The sequence below is a fragment of the Cervus canadensis genome, chromosome 22 (assembly GCF_019320065.1).
Source record: "Cervus canadensis isolate Bull #8, Minnesota chromosome 22, ASM1932006v1, whole genome shotgun sequence".
In the NCBI taxonomy this organism is placed as follows: Eukaryota; Metazoa; Chordata; class Mammalia; order Artiodactyla; family Cervidae; genus Cervus; species Cervus canadensis.
The window spans coordinates 23,072,375-23,091,354 of NC_057407.1; the positions used below are offsets into that span (position 1 = coordinate 23,072,375).

Consider the following 18,980-nt stretch of genomic DNA (forward strand, 5'->3'; position numbering starts at 1 on the left):
CAGCCTACCAGGCTCCTCCATCCATGGAATTTTCCAGGTAAGAGTACTGGAGTGGGTTGCCATTGCCTTCTCTGGATATAAGGGGAGAGGGGCTCAAAAGAGGCACATTCAAGTATATGATAGATTTGCTATGTCAGAATTTTGCCAAGATTCTAACTTGCAAGAGGTTGCCATAATGCTCTAAATTACTTTCTGGTGGATTTCTATTTCCTCCTTTCCATCAGACCCGGAATCATTCAAATAGTTACCATTATCATCATCACACTACCATCATCATCACCTTAATATCATTTATTGAGCACTTCTGATAGCCCAAGTACTGTGCTAGGTGGTTTATGTGAATTGAGGCATTTACGGCAACATTTTAAAGCAGGAACTATTATCAGTTTCATTTTATAGATGAGAAAAACGCCTAATAAAGTTAAATAACTTTCCCCAGGTTATCAAGCTAGGAAAAGGATAAAATAGGGATTCAAAACCATAAGTAGTAATTTTATCTTTTTTTCTGTATTTGTGGGGCCAAATATCAATTGTCTTCATAGAACTCAGAAAAACATTAAGTGACAAATTCATTAGTCCACTGGGGAGTTGCTCTTTTAGGGAAAGTGTATCTATTGATTCATATTCCAACTGCACACATGACTTTTGTCACTAACTGAGAGGCTAGAAGTTATAATTAAATCCAAGTTAATGTAGCTTTGCAATTACATCACACCCTCGTGGCAGATTACTGATCATAATTTAAATTAGTTGCATGTTAGAATTCCTATCCTGTTTATGCTTAGGAGAAAAAAAAAAGAGCTGTCTGACTCATGCACAGGTATTTTTTAAGAAAACAGAAAAAAAAAGACCATAAGATTAAATTCTTGGCTTTATAATCAAACTCTTTTCCAACATATTTTAAATGAAAAGATACTAATGCTTAATTTGAACCTACTTTACTTTGATTAATTAAAAACAATAGAAAATAAAACAATATCAAAGACAATTGATGTCTGTTGAGATAATCTCTAAATATAAACACTCTGTGGCATTTTCAGAAAAGGCTTTAAATACATATCAGAGTGGGTGAGATAAACACTGCAAAATAGGATAGCATCTGCCTTTTACATTTCTTTGAGGACTAGGGATAAGCTATGGCAGGTGCCTGCCACATGGAAGGGAGCAGAACAGTGTAGCATTTAAGAGAATACAGTTTGGAATGAGAATGCTCAAATTTTGGCTTTGCCATTTCCTACTGTTTTTTTCCCTACTATTTTATCCTTGATGAGTTATTAACATTCCCTGAACTTCATGGTGAAATGAGAACATAAGCCATACAGATTCAATATGATGATGCATGGAAAGCAGGGGAATGCAGGGCCTCATATGAAGCCTGCATGACAGAGGTAGCTACTGTTCCTTCGCAAGAGTTAAAAATGACAACTATATTACATTATGTTATGTTATAAACATGTTTAATGTGCTATCATCAATAACATGATCAGAAATGCTATTCATATCAAGCAAGCAGTATGATGTTAGGAAAACAGATCAGAATTTAGATTCAGGAATGACGATTCAGAGAGCAGGTGCTTCCATTTAAATCAAGGCACTGTATACCTTTTACATCAGACATATTGCATCTCTGGATTAGCTGGCCTGCTTTGGGAAGGCAGAATGGAGATATGGAATCCAGGGGTTGTAGCAGAAATGATATAGCAAAATGGGGGATGGACATAAAAGATTATGAATTAGAGGAATCAAACAAGCTGACCCAGCAGCTAACTCTAAAGGGGCGGAGTCTGGACCTGCCAGCCATCAAGTATTGTTTGGGGGAGTTGAAGTACCTTGGATGCTCTTACATATGCACCAATTCTAGTCCTGGACCTTCTGGGGTCCCTCACCTGCCATCACACAGAAATCTACAGGTGCAAATACAGAACCTTGCAAATGGTAAAAAGAAGAAAGAATGCATTAACAAAAATGTTTTAAAAAGAAAAAAAGCAGGCCAAAGTTCTCCTGGCAAAGAATTGACGTAGCAAAATAAGAGTGATAAGTGGAAGGCAGGATTTCACACCAACTTAGTAAGTCTGAGAAATAAGGTAAATTAATTTAATTTTTTTTTTACTCTTCAAATTATGGCTTAAGAGATTCTTCTGGACCTTTAAAAAAATTTTTTTTTATCATCGGAGAGTACATGAAACAGACCATCAGAGTCAGTGCTATGTCCTGAGTTTTGGTTTTGACCCAAAAGATACTGAAAATGCCCTTGACCTCACTGAAGTAGAGATTAAGGATTTGGAAGTTTTGCCTCAAGGTCTTTGAAATTGGCTAAAGCTTCTTCCTTGAAGGTTTAACTTTTATGTTTTTAAACTTCAAATCTATATCCATGAGCCCTTTCTAAGCAAAGGACACATCAATAAAGTGCATGCTTCCCTCCAACGCAATACATCTCAAAGTGGAAGACGTCTTTAGAAGTAATATTGCTTCACACGGTCAATCCATAGGAAGTCATTTCAAATATGAATTATTTTTTAAATTACTCATGTACACAACTGTGAACAAGGGATATATCATGATTCTTTCCGCAGAACACAGCTTTCCTTGACACTCTCCTCTCCTCACTGAACCTCAAATTACACCCTTTGGGTAAAAAATATCAATGTCATGCTTATACAAATCACACAAACACACACACATATTCACAAAGTTATGTTTTGTTTTTTTTTATATTTACAAAAAAAATTACATGCTATCCATTAGTCTGAAATCTGAGTGAATACATTTTCCATGTATTGATTAGAAGAAGGAAAATTGAAAGCCACTTTTTTTCCCAAATAGCAATTTCATCAAATAATAAGAATGAAACTCATTTTTCTGCACTTAATAATTTTATCAAACACAATTGCACATGCTGACCTCCAGGTCAACACATATTAATTGAATCCACCTTTACAATGGCAGTATAATATTCCACAGCATGCATGAATCATATATTAATGATTTTCCTATTAAAAAATTTACTAATTGTTTTGGTCTTTCCCCTACAAAGGACATTATATTAAATAGGCTTGAACACATACACTTACTTTACATACACTTTTACTTTTACAGCACAAATATTGAAAACTGAAAGGACCGTTGTTCAAATACATTGAAGACTACCAGCTTCTCCAACAGAGAAGCTGCTCCCCCACAGAACAGGAGGAACAGGGACGTTTTTAGTGCTCTGTCATGCTCAATTTACACTTTTTGCTTATCACATACAAAGGCACCTGTGGGGAACACTGAGACAAACAGAACAAATTTTCTTCCGAAGCTAGAACTCCCTCTCATTGTCACCATTTTCCACAGGGAACAGAGACTTGAGAGTGACTCTTCAGCCATGGCATGCACAGAAGAGAAATTTCCCTTTCTCCACCCTGATACACCTTCTCACACCTTCTATCTCCCTGCTCTCATTTGTGAACCTTAGCTCATTCAAAAGGTGGCAATCAACTAACTTATATGACCTTTCAAGGTTTTACTGGTCCCTTATTCAGGTTCTCTAGCACAAACGAGAGCTAATCATTGATTTACAAGCAAAATTCTTCTTCCATAAAGAGTTAGAGGCCAAGAAGATCAACTATACTTCAATTTAAAAAAATTAAGTTAATATATCTCTCACACACACATCAAGAAAAGATAACTATAAGTATGATACATTCTTATGAATAAATGAACGAATAAGATGTAATGGAAGCCCAAAGAATGGGGTGAATCATTCAGTTTGGGGTAGAGGAGAGGGAAAGAAGCAATTATGAGAGAAATCTTCACTGAGAAGGTGGTATTTAAGCTGAGGTTGAAAGACAAACATTTGTATTTGGCTTGGGCTGTGATGGGACTCCACACAGAATGAACAAAAATAACAGAAGCAGTAAGAAAACAGATGCTTTGGAGTTTTGGGGGGCCTTGTATAGCTTAGGTGGTGGTCCTCTAACTTTAATGTACCTAAAAAGAACCTAGGAAGTTGCTAAAAAAAAAAATGCAGATTTCTGGGCACCCATCTTTCCAATATTTTTATGTGATTTCCAGAAATCTGCAAAGAAAACAAAACCATTCACACTTTGAAATATACTCACTGAGGGTGTGCCTGGGGAGTGACATGAAATAACATTGTAACAGGACTGAAGGGAATACAAACTAATGTTTCAGGTGGGGTGACAGCGACAGTGTGAAACCCTGAGAGATTGTGTCGGAAATGACGGCAGGTGTTTGAATTTTGTTTTGAGAGACAATGGCTTGACAATGCAGCCTTTACACTGAGCAAAAAAAAAACCCACTCTTCGGCAGAGAATGTTTGTTGAATGGCTAAATGAATGAGTGTGGACAGAAGTCTGAGAACGTCAACTGAAAGCTGCCTGGACTGTGAGTCCTGCGTGCTTTAACCTGGCTGTGAGGAAAACAGTTTGAGAAAAGCCTTCCTTGAACCACTAGTTCAAGCCTTCCAAATGCTGTCCTGATGCTACGTCCAGTTGATAGATTCATGCATTTTAATGCAGGTTTACAAACAAGGCAGATGTGATTACCCTGATCAACCATGTAAGCATGTAACACTGTTGTGTTGCCAAACCCGGATACTGGCCCTTGGAGCTAAGATCTGGGAGGACAGAACACGCTCTTACATAACTTCCTCGCTCCTCAGTGATAGGGCCTGTGATTAATGCTACATGACGGGCTTTGAACTTTCTGTTCAGATAGACTCGCTTGCCTTTCAGAGCTCCTAGCAAGAGAGAATGTGTGACCCGCAGATTTCACTCTGAATAACGATCATCCAAGCCGGCAACACTAACAAAGCTCTGTGGCCCCGTGGGTAGGTTTTCTGCGCCTTACTCCTCGGCCAATAGACAAGCTGCCCTAGGACTATCAAGTTATTTTTTAAGGGGACAGAACATGCGAGCAATACAACTTCCTAAAACCCAGGCGCTGAAGAAAGCTCCAGAGAAGGCTGGGAGGTTCTAGGAGAAATCAGAAAAGCCCTCGAGAGCGGAGAGAGTAGAGAAACTCTGAGACAGGAGGAAGAAGTCCTGCTTTCGACGCTACTATCTTTCATAGCTTCTCAGCTTCCCTCTCGCTGGAGCGTGGATCACAGCGCTTGCAGTATCCCAGGCGGGGCGGAGAGCTGCTGCCGCGCTCACCAACTTTCCCAGCTTGGCCAAGCCCTCTCTGCTACTTCGCTCTGCCCCAGGTCCCTCCTCTCACGCCCTCAGCCCCGCGAAATGCAGGTGTGCAGCCAAAGCCCAGCGGCAGCGCCTGCATCTGCTCTCCTCCGGGTCTCCCCAGGAGGCTTCTCTCCTCAGCCCCTGCGCGCCTGAGAGACGACTCCTCGTCTAAGCGCCTGCAAAAATTCGTCCACGCTCCCGCCTCCAAGCCGGATCCCTCCATCCTGTCCCCGCCATCCTGGAATGGCACCTGAGGAGTGGGGAGGATTGAAGGAAGCGGCTGGCCTCCCAGGCTGGGAGCAGAACCGAAGCGAGAGCACCCCACCCGACCTCTCCTCACCTGCGGGTTCCTCCCCGCACACAGCCCGCTACTCACCAGTTCTAGGGCTCGCAGGAAGGCAAGGGGCTCCTTCAGCGCCCGGAAGGTACCTGCTGAGGCCAGCTGTGGACCAAGAAGGCGAGACAGAGAGAGAAAGAGCGAGAGAGAGCATGAGGAAGGGGCTGGGGGACGCAGCATCCAGACCCCGGGGGTCGCGCGGCATCCCCCGCGCTGCCCAGTCAGTCCTACCTGGCTCACGGGATCCATAGCTCGCCTCGCTCCGGCTGCTCACCCAGCGGCGCCTTGGAAAATGAAGTTCGAGGGCCACCGCCGTCCTCGGCCCCGGGGCCCAGGGCCAGAAGCCCCTTTGCGGAAAGGGCGCGGGGAGCGAGGCGGTGGAGAGCGGAGTGCCCCGAGCGGGCGCGCAGAGGCTGGGTTCTGGAAGCCTGCGCGTGCGGGCGCGGCGTGCACGGCCGGCCAGGGTGGGAGGGGCCGGCGGGGAGGGGGCGCGGCGGAGGCGGGGAGCGGCGGAGGCGGGGAGGGGAGCCCGCCCCGCGGCCCGGGGGGCGCTGCGATTGGCCGGCTGCGGGGGCGAGGGCGACAGGGTGGGCGAGGCCAAACCGCGACCTTGGAGTCGCGTCGCCGCGGGCGCGCCCTGTACCCTTAGGCTCCAGGGCAACTTTGGGGCTGTAGGTTTGGAAGAAGCCGGCTGGCACCCTCAGCAGGATGCTCCCCCGCCTGAAGACCTGGGTTCCAGGTAAGAAGCAGGCAACCCACACCGTAAGTGAAGAGGTGTGTGCGTTCTGGAAACTTCTGGACACCAGAGACAGACCGCTGACCTGGTCATGCCCCGGAGCCTTCATGGAATGTTCTTCGCGTGGCCCAGCAGTGCCAGGTGGTGGGAGAGATGTAAGAACAGGGTGAATACTGCCCATTCTCTCAGGGATAAGCGGGGGGCCAGGTCAAGGCGAAGGGGGCTGGCGGGGAGACGGAAATGCATGAATCATAACAATATGGGGCAGTGTGCCGGGCAGGTAATCCCGTGGCCACTGTGTCAGGTCTGGAGCAAATTACTACGCCTGTAATTTTGAAGTGGAAAAAAAGAAAAAAGAAAAAAAAAGTAGAAAATAGATTTCGTCAGGCTGAATTATACAAGGTAACATAGCTCATGAGATGCTAAACAGGGATTGGAATTCAAGTTTCTGTAAAACTCAGTGCTGTTTCAACTGAGATCATCTGCCTAAAATACAGTCCTCAAATTAAGCTCCCCAAATCCATCATAAATAGGACTGAGTGCTCCCCATCCCACCTCATACACTCTTCCTCCCTTAGTGTGCTGAGCCGGCCAACAATAACAACAACAACAACAAAACAGTTGAGTTCTTCCAGAGGTTGTCTTATAGGCTTGATAAACATTATTTCATTAAATATTAACAAAACCCCCCATGGTTTAGTAGTAATAGATACTATCCGTAGTAGTTAGCAGTAGTAACTACTATCGTTCTCATTTTCGAGATGAGGAAATTGAGACCCATGAGGGGAGTGTGGAGAATGAAGCCAGAGTTTAATTCAAAATAGAAAAGGAGACTTGCCTGATAGCCCGGTGGTTAAGACTCTGCCCTTCCACTGCCATGGGTCATGGGTTAGATCCTTAGTGAGATCCCTGGGGGTCCAAAATTTTTTTTCAGTTAAAAAAAAAATAGGAGGAGTCTTTAGCACTCTGAGGCTTTCCACCCCGTAGGTGATATGTCACCTTCCTTCTCACTCCGTTTGGACTGGGTTCCATGTATCAAGTGGTCTCCCAGCAACACAGAGAGCCCATCTGTTTACTACAAAGATTTGCCAAAAAGGTTTGGAGTTGGGGTGGGGGAAAGAAGGAGAAAGAGTAATTAATTTTCAGGAGTTGAGGAGAAAGATGGAAATGAATAGCTTGGAGTCTGAGAAAGGGAGGCAGCAGACCAAAACTGGGTAAAAAAGAGTGGCCAGGGTAGATGACCCCTACCCATGGATTTTGTTGGAGAAAAACTAGAAAGTTAATGAGTCAGAACTCCAAAGGGCTAGTTGCACCATCTGCAGCCAGCCAGTTTTGTTCCTACTGCTCTTCCTACATGCAGATAGAGTCTAAAACAATTAGAAACAAGTTATTTCAAAAATAAGTGGTTATGCAACTGCAGATATTCAGCTTGGGTCCTACAGTTTTTGTATATGATTTTGTGTGTGAGGTTACTTAACCTCCTCAAGACCTCTGGTTTTTAAAAATCTGTCAAATGGAGCCAACGATGTCAATTTAACTGGTTGTTTTGAGGACTCTATGAGATTTTGTAGGTAAATCTTGAGCAGAGTCTGGCACATCATAATATCTCCAAGTGTATTAGTTTCATTTCCAACTGGTAACACTGTTGCAGAAACAAAGATGAGGCCTCCAAGGCCCACTTAAGATGGTGGTCGATGGTGGCACCATCTTGGTACTCTCTGCAGTATTCCTCCACTATGTATCCTTGCCCTTTTGGACTCGGGAGTTGCCATGTTACTTGTTTTGGCCAATGATTGTGAGCAGAAGTTATGATTGCCTTTCTAAGCAGAAATTGTAAGAACCCCTTCATGACTTGCCATGTTTTTAATTTCCTTCTACCATGATGAATCTGATGTATTCATTGCAAGGAGACTATTCTCACAAGCTGGGTCTTGGCATAAGATTGATGTAGAGCAGAGCTGCAGTTGGACCTTGATGGGCATGGATTTGAGCAAGAAAGGCATTAAGAGTTGCAAGCAATTTAGATATTGAAGCCTGTTGTTACTACTAATACAATACAGGGTTAATTATGCTGATTGAGTGCACACTAGTGTGCACAGCTAGGAAGTAGCTGAACCAAGATTCCATCCTGTGTGACTTCATTGCCTTGCATCATTGCTCTTTCCATCATAGTCAAGTAGCTTATGAGGTATAACACCTCCTGCATATGTTTAATAATGATAATTATCATAATAGCTTATACCAACGCAGTTCTCACTACATGCCAGCCACCATGCTAAGTGCTTTAAATACCTCATCTAGCATCACCGCCATCCCCTCTTTTATGGGTAATATATCCAGGTTAGAAAATCATATAAACATGTATATCTCTTTAGACAGATTGATTTATTTAAAATACCACCCACTTGCACTTCATTTGAGCTGAGAACTTGGCGAAGATGAAGTGTGATCACTGAGCCTATTCCCCCAGGCCTCTCTTCACACCCAACATTCCTCCTTGCTAATATGGTGGCAAATTTTCCAAGTCCTCCAAACACCAGAATCATGGCAAATGGCAATGTAGTCTCTTAGACAATTGCATATTGTCAGAGGATGCTTCTCACGTTCCAGAAATGGATGAGCTGCCAACAGCTGCATCACCAAAATAACCCTGAGTTCCATATCCTATTTACAATGTTAAATACTTTGTAAACTTTGGGGCTAGAACCTCTACATTCGGATATGGAAATAACATTAGGTTCCTTAAAGAACTGGATTGGGAGCAATAGGAGAGATGATAAAAGACTGCCACAGTATTACTGTCAGTGACTGAGAGTGACCCCTTCTCCTCTGCCCCTTGATGGTGAAAAATAACTTCCCTTTTACTGTAACAAATCTCTTGAAATGATTCAACAATCCTGTTAACTTGGTGGAGAATAAATGATCCATTTTAGTGGCTTATATTGATTATATTAGGACTTTCCAGGTGGCACTAGATTAAAGAACTCATCTGCCAGTGCAGGAGACATGAGACCCAGGTGCGATCCCTGGGTCAGGAAGATCCCTTGGAGGAGGGCATGGCAACCCACTCCAGTATTCTTGTCTGGAGAATCCCATGGACAGAGGAACCTGAAGGGCTGCAGTCCATAGGGTTGCAGAGTTGGACATGACTGAAGCAACTTAGCAGTCAGCATTGATTATACAAATCAAATAGCTTCCAAATTCTTCTTTTGTTTTCCTCTAGGAACCTATAGTTATGAAGATTTCCTTTGACATGTCAAAACAATTCATTACTGCAGTAGTTTTGATAAAGGGCATTGTGGGCCCTTCCCTCCCCCAGGAGACATTTAGCAATAATTGGAGACATTTGAAGTTGTCACAGCTAGGGAGGGGAGTTGCTACTGGCACCTCCTGGCATCTGGAAGGTAGAGGCCAAGGATGTTGTTCAACATCCTTCAATGCAGAAGACAGCTGCCTGCAACAAAGAATCAAACAAAATGTCAGTAGTTGCCAAGGTTGAGAAACCTTGACTTATTCATTGGACGAGTAAGGACTGACTGCCAACATGTGTTATTATTTCTATGTCAGCTGTAAACAGCTTGACAAAATCCCTGCCTTCACAGGGCTTACATTGTAGTGAGATATACCATAAACCCAGTTTGAGCAAGCTCAGTATTTGATAAGACAAGCAAATAAAATTTAAAAAAAAACTTATTTTGAATCTCAAAGAGAGTGAATTTTGAATCAAAAACTACAAAAAACAAAAACAAAACCCTACAAAGTACCAAACTTCTGTAGATGGACTTGAGTTATTCAGGCAAATTAAATCTCATACTCAGGGAATAACATACCTGGGTTTCAGCATTCTATGTCTCTGGCAAAAAAGAAAAATTAGTTTAAAATTTTATCCATAGCAACTTAATGCAGGAGAAAATACCATGTTTTATGCTTTTTAAAATACTAGAAATAAGTAATGTATGGAAGTCATTCAATTTGTTATATATTTCACCCTCTGCTCGTGCTGCTAACCTGATCTTTCCAAATCTTTTCTTAACTAGTGAGAGTGAAAGCAAAAGCCAATAGCATGTCTGTGTAACATTTGTTGGTGTGTTTGGTTTGCATAGAGTCACTGGTACACAGGACACACTGGTACACGGGAGACAGTATGGAAACATTTTCAAGTTCTCTAGTTTTACAATAAATACAGGATTATATCTCCACACAATGATCAGGTAAAACCATCTTTACTTACTTATGTCTCAGTCTTAAATGGCTGCAGTAACATCTAATGATGTGTGTGTTTCTATTTGGCTTAAAGTTTCATGACAATATAAGATTCCATAGGCTTCCTATGGAATTTTTAGCTTTCCAATGGAGTCATTCTTAATTAACAATAAGAACTGATATAAAATTTCAAGGGTAGATGGCCAAGGTGAATTCACATCACAAAATGCTTTTGCTGTTTCTATTTCTACCTTTGTTTTTTAAAAAAAAAAAAAAACAACAGGTATCTGTGTCCATATGACCAGGCTTTAACACATGGACATTAGAGGACTGAAACTCATGTCAAAGAATTCATCACTGACCACAGGAATTAGTAGTAATGGTAATCATAATAATGATTGTGTGTTAAATAGTAAGTAGTTGCTGGACAGAATGCTAAGCACCCCTATGGGCATAACAACTCATTTAATATCCTCATCAACCATGTAAGTATGTACTACTATTTCTTATGCAGACAAGAAAATGCAGGCTCCAAGAAATTAAAAATCTCAGCTAAGCTTTTATGGGTGGTAAACAGCGGAGTCATGATTTTTTCTCGCACCCTCATAACTTTTCAAGAAAAAGATGATATGCAGTTTTCTGTTGCAAATTTGAAAAAGTCACAGGCTTTAGGCAAAAATATTTTTCTTGCTGAAACATAAACAAAATTTCTCTGCAGAAAGAAAGTAAAGATGGGCACCACTGTCTACTGCTACTATGACTGCTACTATTGGTATTCCATGAACACAAGTAGAAACATTCCTCGCCTCTAAAAGGCTCAGTCATTCTAATTATTTTCATCTTTCATCATTAGCTGTGTTGTCCAAAGTGCTCATCATTTTTGATGTTCTCCTCGGATCACTCTCCTGTTTTCACAAGCTCATACATCCACTGCAGTTTTTCAATGAGGGAAATGGAGCCCAAGGAATGGACACATTTTGCCTACGGTCTTCTTCCCCACGCAAGAGTCCAATATAAGAGGTGATGATACAAGTTCTGGAAACAGATCGACTGAATTAGTTATATCCTGGCTCAATCACTTCCCAGTTGTATGACCTTGACCTCGTAAGTTCCTTCAACTCTTCTCACTCAGTTTGCTTATCTGTGGAATGGGGTTAATATCTATACCACCCACATCACATTGTAAGAAAGAATAAATGAGTTAACACAAGGTAAGCACGCAGGAGAATCTAATACAGAAAACTGCTGAATGGCCAGGAAATATGACCTACCCCCATGGTAAGGAGATGGTCTATGATATTTGTACCTCAAGTAATTATATAGTCACTACTTACAGTAAACATTTTAGAAAAATCATTCATTTTCTTCTCTTTTCTTTCTTCTTTTCAGAATTCTGTTTTATTTTTCACTCAAATTCTTCTCTTTTTGGTTAAGAATATCAGGTCATTCAAAACATTTTTAGGGGACGTCTTCCTGATATACCTCCTGCTGCTGCTGCTAAGTCGCTTCAGTTGTGTCCGACTTTGTGTGACCCCACAGACGGCAGCCCATCAGGCTCCCCCATCCCAGGGATTCTCCAGGCAAGAGCGCTGGAGTGTGTTGCCATTTCCTTCTCCGATGCATGAAAGTGAAAAGTGAAAGTGAAGTCTCTCAGTCATGTCCGACTCTTAGTGACCCCATGGACTGCAGCCCACCAGGCTCCTCTGTCCATGAGATTTTCTAGGCAAGAGTGCTGAGGTGGGCTGCCATTGCCTTCTCCAGATATACCTCCTAAAAAATAGCAATTCAATATGAAAGTTTTTTTTTTTTTTAATTTCCTTGATTTTGTAAGTGGAGTTTTGGAAGGAAATTTTTATGGTTTTCTTTAAAAAATAGTTTTATTTGGCAGTGTTTGCAGTCTCTAATAATTTTATTCTTGTTTTAAGAAAGAAATATTTACATATAAAAAACTTACAGATGATGAAGATAGTAAAGATCAGATGGATTCTCTCATATCTTTATTAAAAGCATGTAATCCAAATTGTACTGAATCCTTTCCATTTTAATAGATTCTCCAGATGGTCTGTAGACCTTGTGTTGCAATATGACAAAATGGCTTTTGCATCTGCTCTGAACGAGGCAAAAGAAAACCTTACCCTGCTCAGTAATTATAAGAATACATTTACTTATTCCTTCCTAATCTAAACCTTTAAGTAAAAAACAAATTAAGTCAACTATGAGACGTTAGAAAATTGACTTCTTTGGTCCTTCATGGTCATATGCTCTGTTGGTCTGGGTTCTTTCACATGGCTTGACAGCTGTGCGAGGATTCTGCTGGAGACACACAGAGAGAAGCACACATTTAATACCTAAAATTAGGTTTTACTAAATTATATTGCACTGCACTTTACACCTGCTTGGCAAATAATACCCAGAAGAAAGGTACAATTACATAGGCTGTCTGCCAGAAATAGAAGACAGGTTAAAAAAAGAAAAAAGGAAGGAAGGAAGAAAAAAAAAAGAAGAGAGAAAGAGGGAGAGAAGACAGAAAATGAATGCATTTCCCCCCGCCAAACCATGATCAACAGATACCATCAACAGCCTCATTGTAGGTTACTTCTTTTGAGAGTTTCCTATGTTCCAGGCACTATGATAAGCTCCTTATAACACTATGAGTTAGTTATTATGCATATTTCACAAATAATGAAACTGAAGCATGGACAAATTAATTCCTTGCCCAAGTTCATACAACTAAATGGAAGTGAAGCCAAATTTGAAGCTAATAGTTCTCGAGAGTTTGAACTTATTTTATACTTTCTTATTATCCGAAGTATAAAATATTCATCCTTCAGACCATAACTGGAAACTAGAGATATTGATGAGCCTTTTATTTCATTATCAACCCCAATTCCCTGATTAGATATTAGGGAACTGATTACCCGCATTCTCATCTTTTTTTTTAAAATTGTGATTAGAACATTCGGATAACCAGTCTCCCCAGCACCTTTTGTTGAAGAGACTGCCCTTTCCTGATTATGTAATCTTGACAGTTTTGTCGAAGATCAGGTAAATGTGTACACCTTTGTTTATTTCTGGCTTCTCTTGTTCCATTGGTCTGTGTCTGTCTTTATGTGGGTACCAACTGTTTAATTGCTGAAACTTAGTGATGTATTTTTGAAATTAGAAAGTATGGTACCTTCAGCTTAGTTCTTCCTTCTAAAGATCATTTTGGTTATTTAAAGTCTTTATGGTTCCATATCAATTAAAAAAATCTTTTTTTCTGTTTCTGTGAACAGTGCTCATGGGCTTAGGGTGATTGTATGATTGCTTTGGGTGCTGTGGACATTTTTAACCTTAGTAAGGGTTCTAATCTTTGAACACATTTGTCTTTCCTCGTGTATGTCTTCTTTGATTTCTTTCAGCAGCATTTCATAATTTTACCTCCTTGGTTAAGTTTATTCCTATGCATTCTACATTCTCAATCTTTATATGTCTTTTTCATTTCAGTTTTACTAGTAATATTTTTTGGAACATCGTTTGTTTTCAAGAAAAGCACCGTTCTCATTTATTTTCAATATATCCAAAATATATCTTAGTGTTACAGGACATTAAATGCTATAATAACGTGATAGGAACACAACTGATATTTTACAAATTGAGCTCTTGTTTCATAAAAAGACATGGAGGAACCTTAAATGTATATTTAAACATTGGGAGTCAATATGAAAAGGCTATATACTGTATAATTCCAGCCATATGACATTCTGGAAAATGTGAAACTATGGAAACAGGAAAAACAACAGTGGTTTCCAGAAGTTAGGGTGAAGGGAGGGATGAAAAGGTGGCATATACAGGATTTTTAAGGCAGTAAAAATACTCCGAATGATACCATGATGATGGATACATGTCATTTTACATTTTTCTAAATCCATGTAATATACAGCACCAAAAGTGACGGTAATGTAAACTATGGGTTTTGGGTGATTATGACATGTCAGTATAGCTTCATCAACTGCAAAAATTATATTACCAAGATAGTAGAAATTGATCATGGGGGGGACTCTGCTTGTTGGGGGGTGACTAGGGGGTATATGAGAAATCTCTGTTCCTTCCGCTCAGTTTTGCTGTGAACCTGAAACGGCTCTAAAATAAGTCTTCATTTAAAAATATGATAGATCTAGCAATGCTTGGTTGACATCTTGAAGTTTAAGAAAATGTTAATAACTATTTGGTACTATTATTTCTCTCGCCAAGGACCTATTATGCTCAGTGGTAGAATAAGAAACGGAGCGTGTTTGTGAAAGTTTTCATTTATTGAAATGAACATTGGAGTACTTTTTCCTTAGCATGATCATTAAATTAACCAAGAGAAAAATGTAATTTTATCTGATGGTTTTTAATCTCTATATAACAGTCAATTAAAGGTAATCATTTTTTTTTAATGTGTATGTTTGTGTTAATGGAAAGTTCATGGAGAGAAAAAGATTAACACTTCTGGTAGCCGGTCTTTAGTTTACAGATGTTTTTATGAGTAATACATATAAAATTTCACATAGTTTAGAACTACTTAAAGTAGAAATCCCTCTTTTCTACCTGCTACTTGCATTGCCCAGAGGAATATACACTCTTCTTGTATACAGATACATGTTGTTTAGCTGCTAAGTCCTGTCTGACTCTTCCACAGTCCCATGGAGTGTAGTCCACCAGGCTCCCCTGTCCATGGGATTTTCCAGGCAAGAATACTAAAGTGGGTTGCCGTTTCCTTCTCCAGGGGATCTTCCTGACACAGAGATTGAACTTGCATCTCCTACATTGGTGGCTTCTCGGGTGACACTAGTGGTAAAGAACCTGCCTGCCAATGTGGGAGACATAAGAGATGTGGGTTTTAAGAGATTCTCCAGTATTCTTGCCTGGAGCTTCCCATGGACAGAGGAGCTGGTGGGCTAGTCTATAGGGTCGCAAAGAGTTGGACACAACTGAAGCATCTTTGCCTGCACTCACACACACCTTGTGGATTATTTACCACTGAGCCAACATACATGCATGTTATATATACATACCAAAAACATAATATACACATTATATATATTTCAAATAGTATACATGTTATATTTTGTAGAAATGAGATAATACCATATACATTGTTACACAACCTAAATTTTATGATGGTCACTTTTCCTTGTCATTTCATACCAGTCTGCTTCCTTTCTGTCTTCCTGCTGGCTAAGATTCATATGTGATGACAGCAGCAGGAGCAGCCATCTTGGAGCCAGAGATGAAAGTAAAGTTTGGAAAATAATAGAGTGGTCTGACCTCAGATGTGTTATAAGGTAGTATAACAGAGCGTAGCTGAGCACAGTCCTTAGCACATGGCCATCACTATGTGCCATTACTCTGCACAGTTTCCAGGCAACAAGTCCCACTCAGCTATTAATAAGTGCCACAGTGGTCCCCGTCCACAAGCAACCAACTGTCAAGGAGTGACAGTTAGTGGTCCTGCTCAGCCATTGGTCAATGCCCTGGCCCTGCCCACAGCAACCAACTGTCAAGGAGCCACCGTTAGTGGTCCTGCTCAGCCATTGGTCAATGCCCTGGCCCTGCCCACAGCAACCAACTGTCAAGGAGCGACCGTTAGTGGTCCTGCTCAGCCATTGGTCAATGCCCTGGCCCTGCCCACAGCAACCAACTGTCAAGGAGCGACCGTTAGCGGTCCTGCTCAGCCATTGGTCAATGCCCTGGCCCTGCCCACAGCAACCAACTGTCAAGGAGTGACCGTTAGTGGTCCTGCTCAGCCATTTGTCAATGCCCTGGCCCTGTCCACAGCAACCAACTGTCAAGGAGTGACCGTTAGTGGTCCTGCTCAGTCATTAGTCAGTGCTCCAGTGGGCCCCACCCACAAGCAACCAACTCTCAAGGAGCAACTTTGGTGAGGGGATGCAGCCAGCTGTCAGGGAAGTGGCAGTCATCAGGCAGAGAGTGAGCTAAGAGTTGGATCCCACACTTGCCATGTAGGCCTCCCCCAGAAAATGGCTGGGGGCTGTGTCTTGCAGGGCTCCAGAGCCCTCGCCACAGCCGCCCACTGCCCAGGCCAGGTCTTGAGGTGGAAGTGAACATCACTGTCAGCCCTGTCTTAGGGACCTAGTAGCAGCTGTCTGCATGGAATGCAGTCTGTGGGACCTGCCCCTGCCCATTTGGTTGGCCTGAGGAGCCCAGCTCATAGGCTGGCACTCATCTTACACCCTAGCAAAGTAATGCTCAAAATTCTCCAAGCCAGGCTTCAACAGTACATGAACCATGAACTTCCACGTGTTCAAGTTGGATTTAGAAAAGGCAGAGGAGCCAGAGATCAAATTGCCAACATCCGTTGGATCATCAAAAAAGCAAGAAAATTCCAGAAAAACAGCTACTTCTGCTTTATTGATTATGCCAAAGCCTTTGATTTGCTGTGGATCACAGCAAACTGTGGAAAATTCTTTAAGAGATGGAAATAACAGACCACCTGACCTGCCTCCTGAGAAATCTGTACGCAGGTCAAGAAGCAAAAGATAGAACTAGACATGGAACAAGAAACTGGTTCCAAATCGGGAAAGGAGTATGTCAAGGCTGTATATTGTCACCCTGCTTATTTAACTTATACGTGGAGTGCATCATGTGAAATGCTGGACTGGATTAAGCACAGCTGGAATCAAGATTGCCAGAAGAAATATCAATAACCTTGGATATGCAGATGACACCACCCTTATGGCAGAAAGCGAAAATGAACTAAAGAGTCTCTTAATGAAAGTGAAAGAGGAGAGTGAAAAGATTGGCTTAAATCCCAACATTCAAAAAACTAAGATCATGGCATCTGGTCCCATCACTTCATGGCAAATAGATGGGGAAACAATGGAAACAATGAGAGAGTTTATTTTTGGGGGCTCCAAAATCACTGCAGATGGTGACTGCAGCTATGAAATTAAAAGACACTTGCTCCTTGAAAGAAAAGCTATGACCAACCTAGACAACATACTAAAAAGCAAAGACATTACTTTGCCAACAAAGGTCCATCCAGTCAAAGCTATGATGTTTCCAGTAGTCATGTATGCATATGAGAGTCGGACTATAAAGAAAGCTGAGCACCGAAGAATTGATACCTTTGAACTGTGGTGTTGGAGAAGACTCTTGAGAGTCCCTTGGACTGAAAGGATACCCAACGAGTCCTAAAGGAAATCAGTCTTGAGTATTCATTGGAAGGACTGATGCTGAAGCTGAAGCTCCAATACTTTGGGCACCTGATGTGAGGAGCTGACTCATTGGGGAAGACCCTGATACTCGGAATGATTGAAGGTGGGAGGAGAAGGGAACGACAGAGGACATGGTTGGATGGCATCACCAACTCGATGGACATGAATTTGAGTAAGCTCCAGGAATTGGTGATGGACAGGGAAGCCTGGCATACTGCAGTCCATGGGGTCGCAAAGAGTCAGACATGACTGAGTGACTGAACTGACTGAATTGAGGAGCCCAAGGGCAGTTAGGTTGGGCACCTGGCTCCTCCAATGATTACAGCTGGACAACATCTGGGGACCTCACCCTGAGGGAGCACCCTTCTGAGACCTGCCTCCTCTCAGTCAGGACTGGGACCTCAGAGAGTGAAAGGGCCAGGGGATCTGGCCCTTTTTTGTCAGAACAGAGAATAACATTTGTTTGGTGGAGACTTACAGGGACATTGTCACCTGACAGTAATCTGACTTCAAGAACAGGTATTCTGACACCAAGAAGTTGGCAACAACTAGCCACCCTCCTTCCTCACCTTTCCTATGAAAGGGCTTTGCTGAAAGTTTTCAGGGAGTTTGGGGTTTTTAAGACATGAGTCACGTATCTCCTTGCATGGCCCCCTGTACACCTTTCTCTCTTGCAAATTGTGATGTTTTGGTATTGCTTGGCCTCACTGTGCATCGGTCACACATACGTGCATTTTTAGTAACAGTAGTACTTTGTTCACATCGCTATGTTTTGCAGTTTGCTTCAGGAGTTGTCAGTTTATCTTAAACCATGCCCTAATAAAATGCCTTTCTTTGCCCAATTCAAAATGATGTTGACTCTAGGAAGGCTTTCAGATTTCTACCATCTTTAGTCATGTGCCAATTACAAGTGGTCACTCTTGTTCCTTGTACTTTAATATGTTTCTTTTACCACTTATAATCCTCTGGATTTATTATAGTTATTTTAATGTATTGTCTGCTGTCAACATAAGAGCCTTACCTCATGTTCCAAACACATTAGGTGTCCCTATCATGTGCTCTTATAACATCCTGTACTTCTGTTCAACAGTTATGCTTAAATTTCTTTTCCAGTATTTACTTTCACACTAGATTGTACAACCTCCACATGGGCAAAACTTTGGCTGCCATTCTTCTGTCTCCAACTCCCACAGGAGATCCAGCCCAGAATAGTTAAGTTCAGTCACTCAGTTGTGTCCGACTCTTTGCAACCTCATGGACTGCAGCACACCAGGCTTCCCTGTCCATCACCAATTCCTGGAGTTAACTCAAACTCATGT

General features: G+C 41.7%; 1 protein-coding gene and 1 long non-coding RNA gene across 2 annotated transcripts in view; one reads left to right on the top strand and one right to left on the bottom strand.

Annotated features, from left to right (window-relative positions):
* The window catches only part of SYNPR (synaptoporin), a 284,287-nt gene extending 278,295 nt beyond the window's left edge, over positions 1-5,992 (bottom strand). The window contains exons 1-2 of the mRNA XM_043442963.1: positions 5,752-5,992; positions 5,560-5,625 (exon numbers count right to left, since the gene is read on the bottom strand). Of these exons, the coding sequence (XP_043298898.1) occupies positions 5,560-5,625; positions 5,752-5,769 (84 nt within the window). The 5' untranslated portion in view covers positions 5,770-5,992. The remainder of the gene's footprint in view (positions 1-5,559; positions 5,626-5,751) is intronic.
* A 57-nt stretch (positions 5,993-6,049) lies between these two features.
* The window catches only part of LOC122424787, a 35,289-nt gene continuing 22,358 nt past the window's right edge, over positions 6,050-18,980 (top strand). The window contains exon 1 of the long non-coding RNA XR_006264534.1: positions 6,050-6,259. This is a non-coding gene — a long non-coding RNA (uncharacterized LOC122424787). The remainder of the gene's footprint in view (positions 6,260-18,980) is intronic.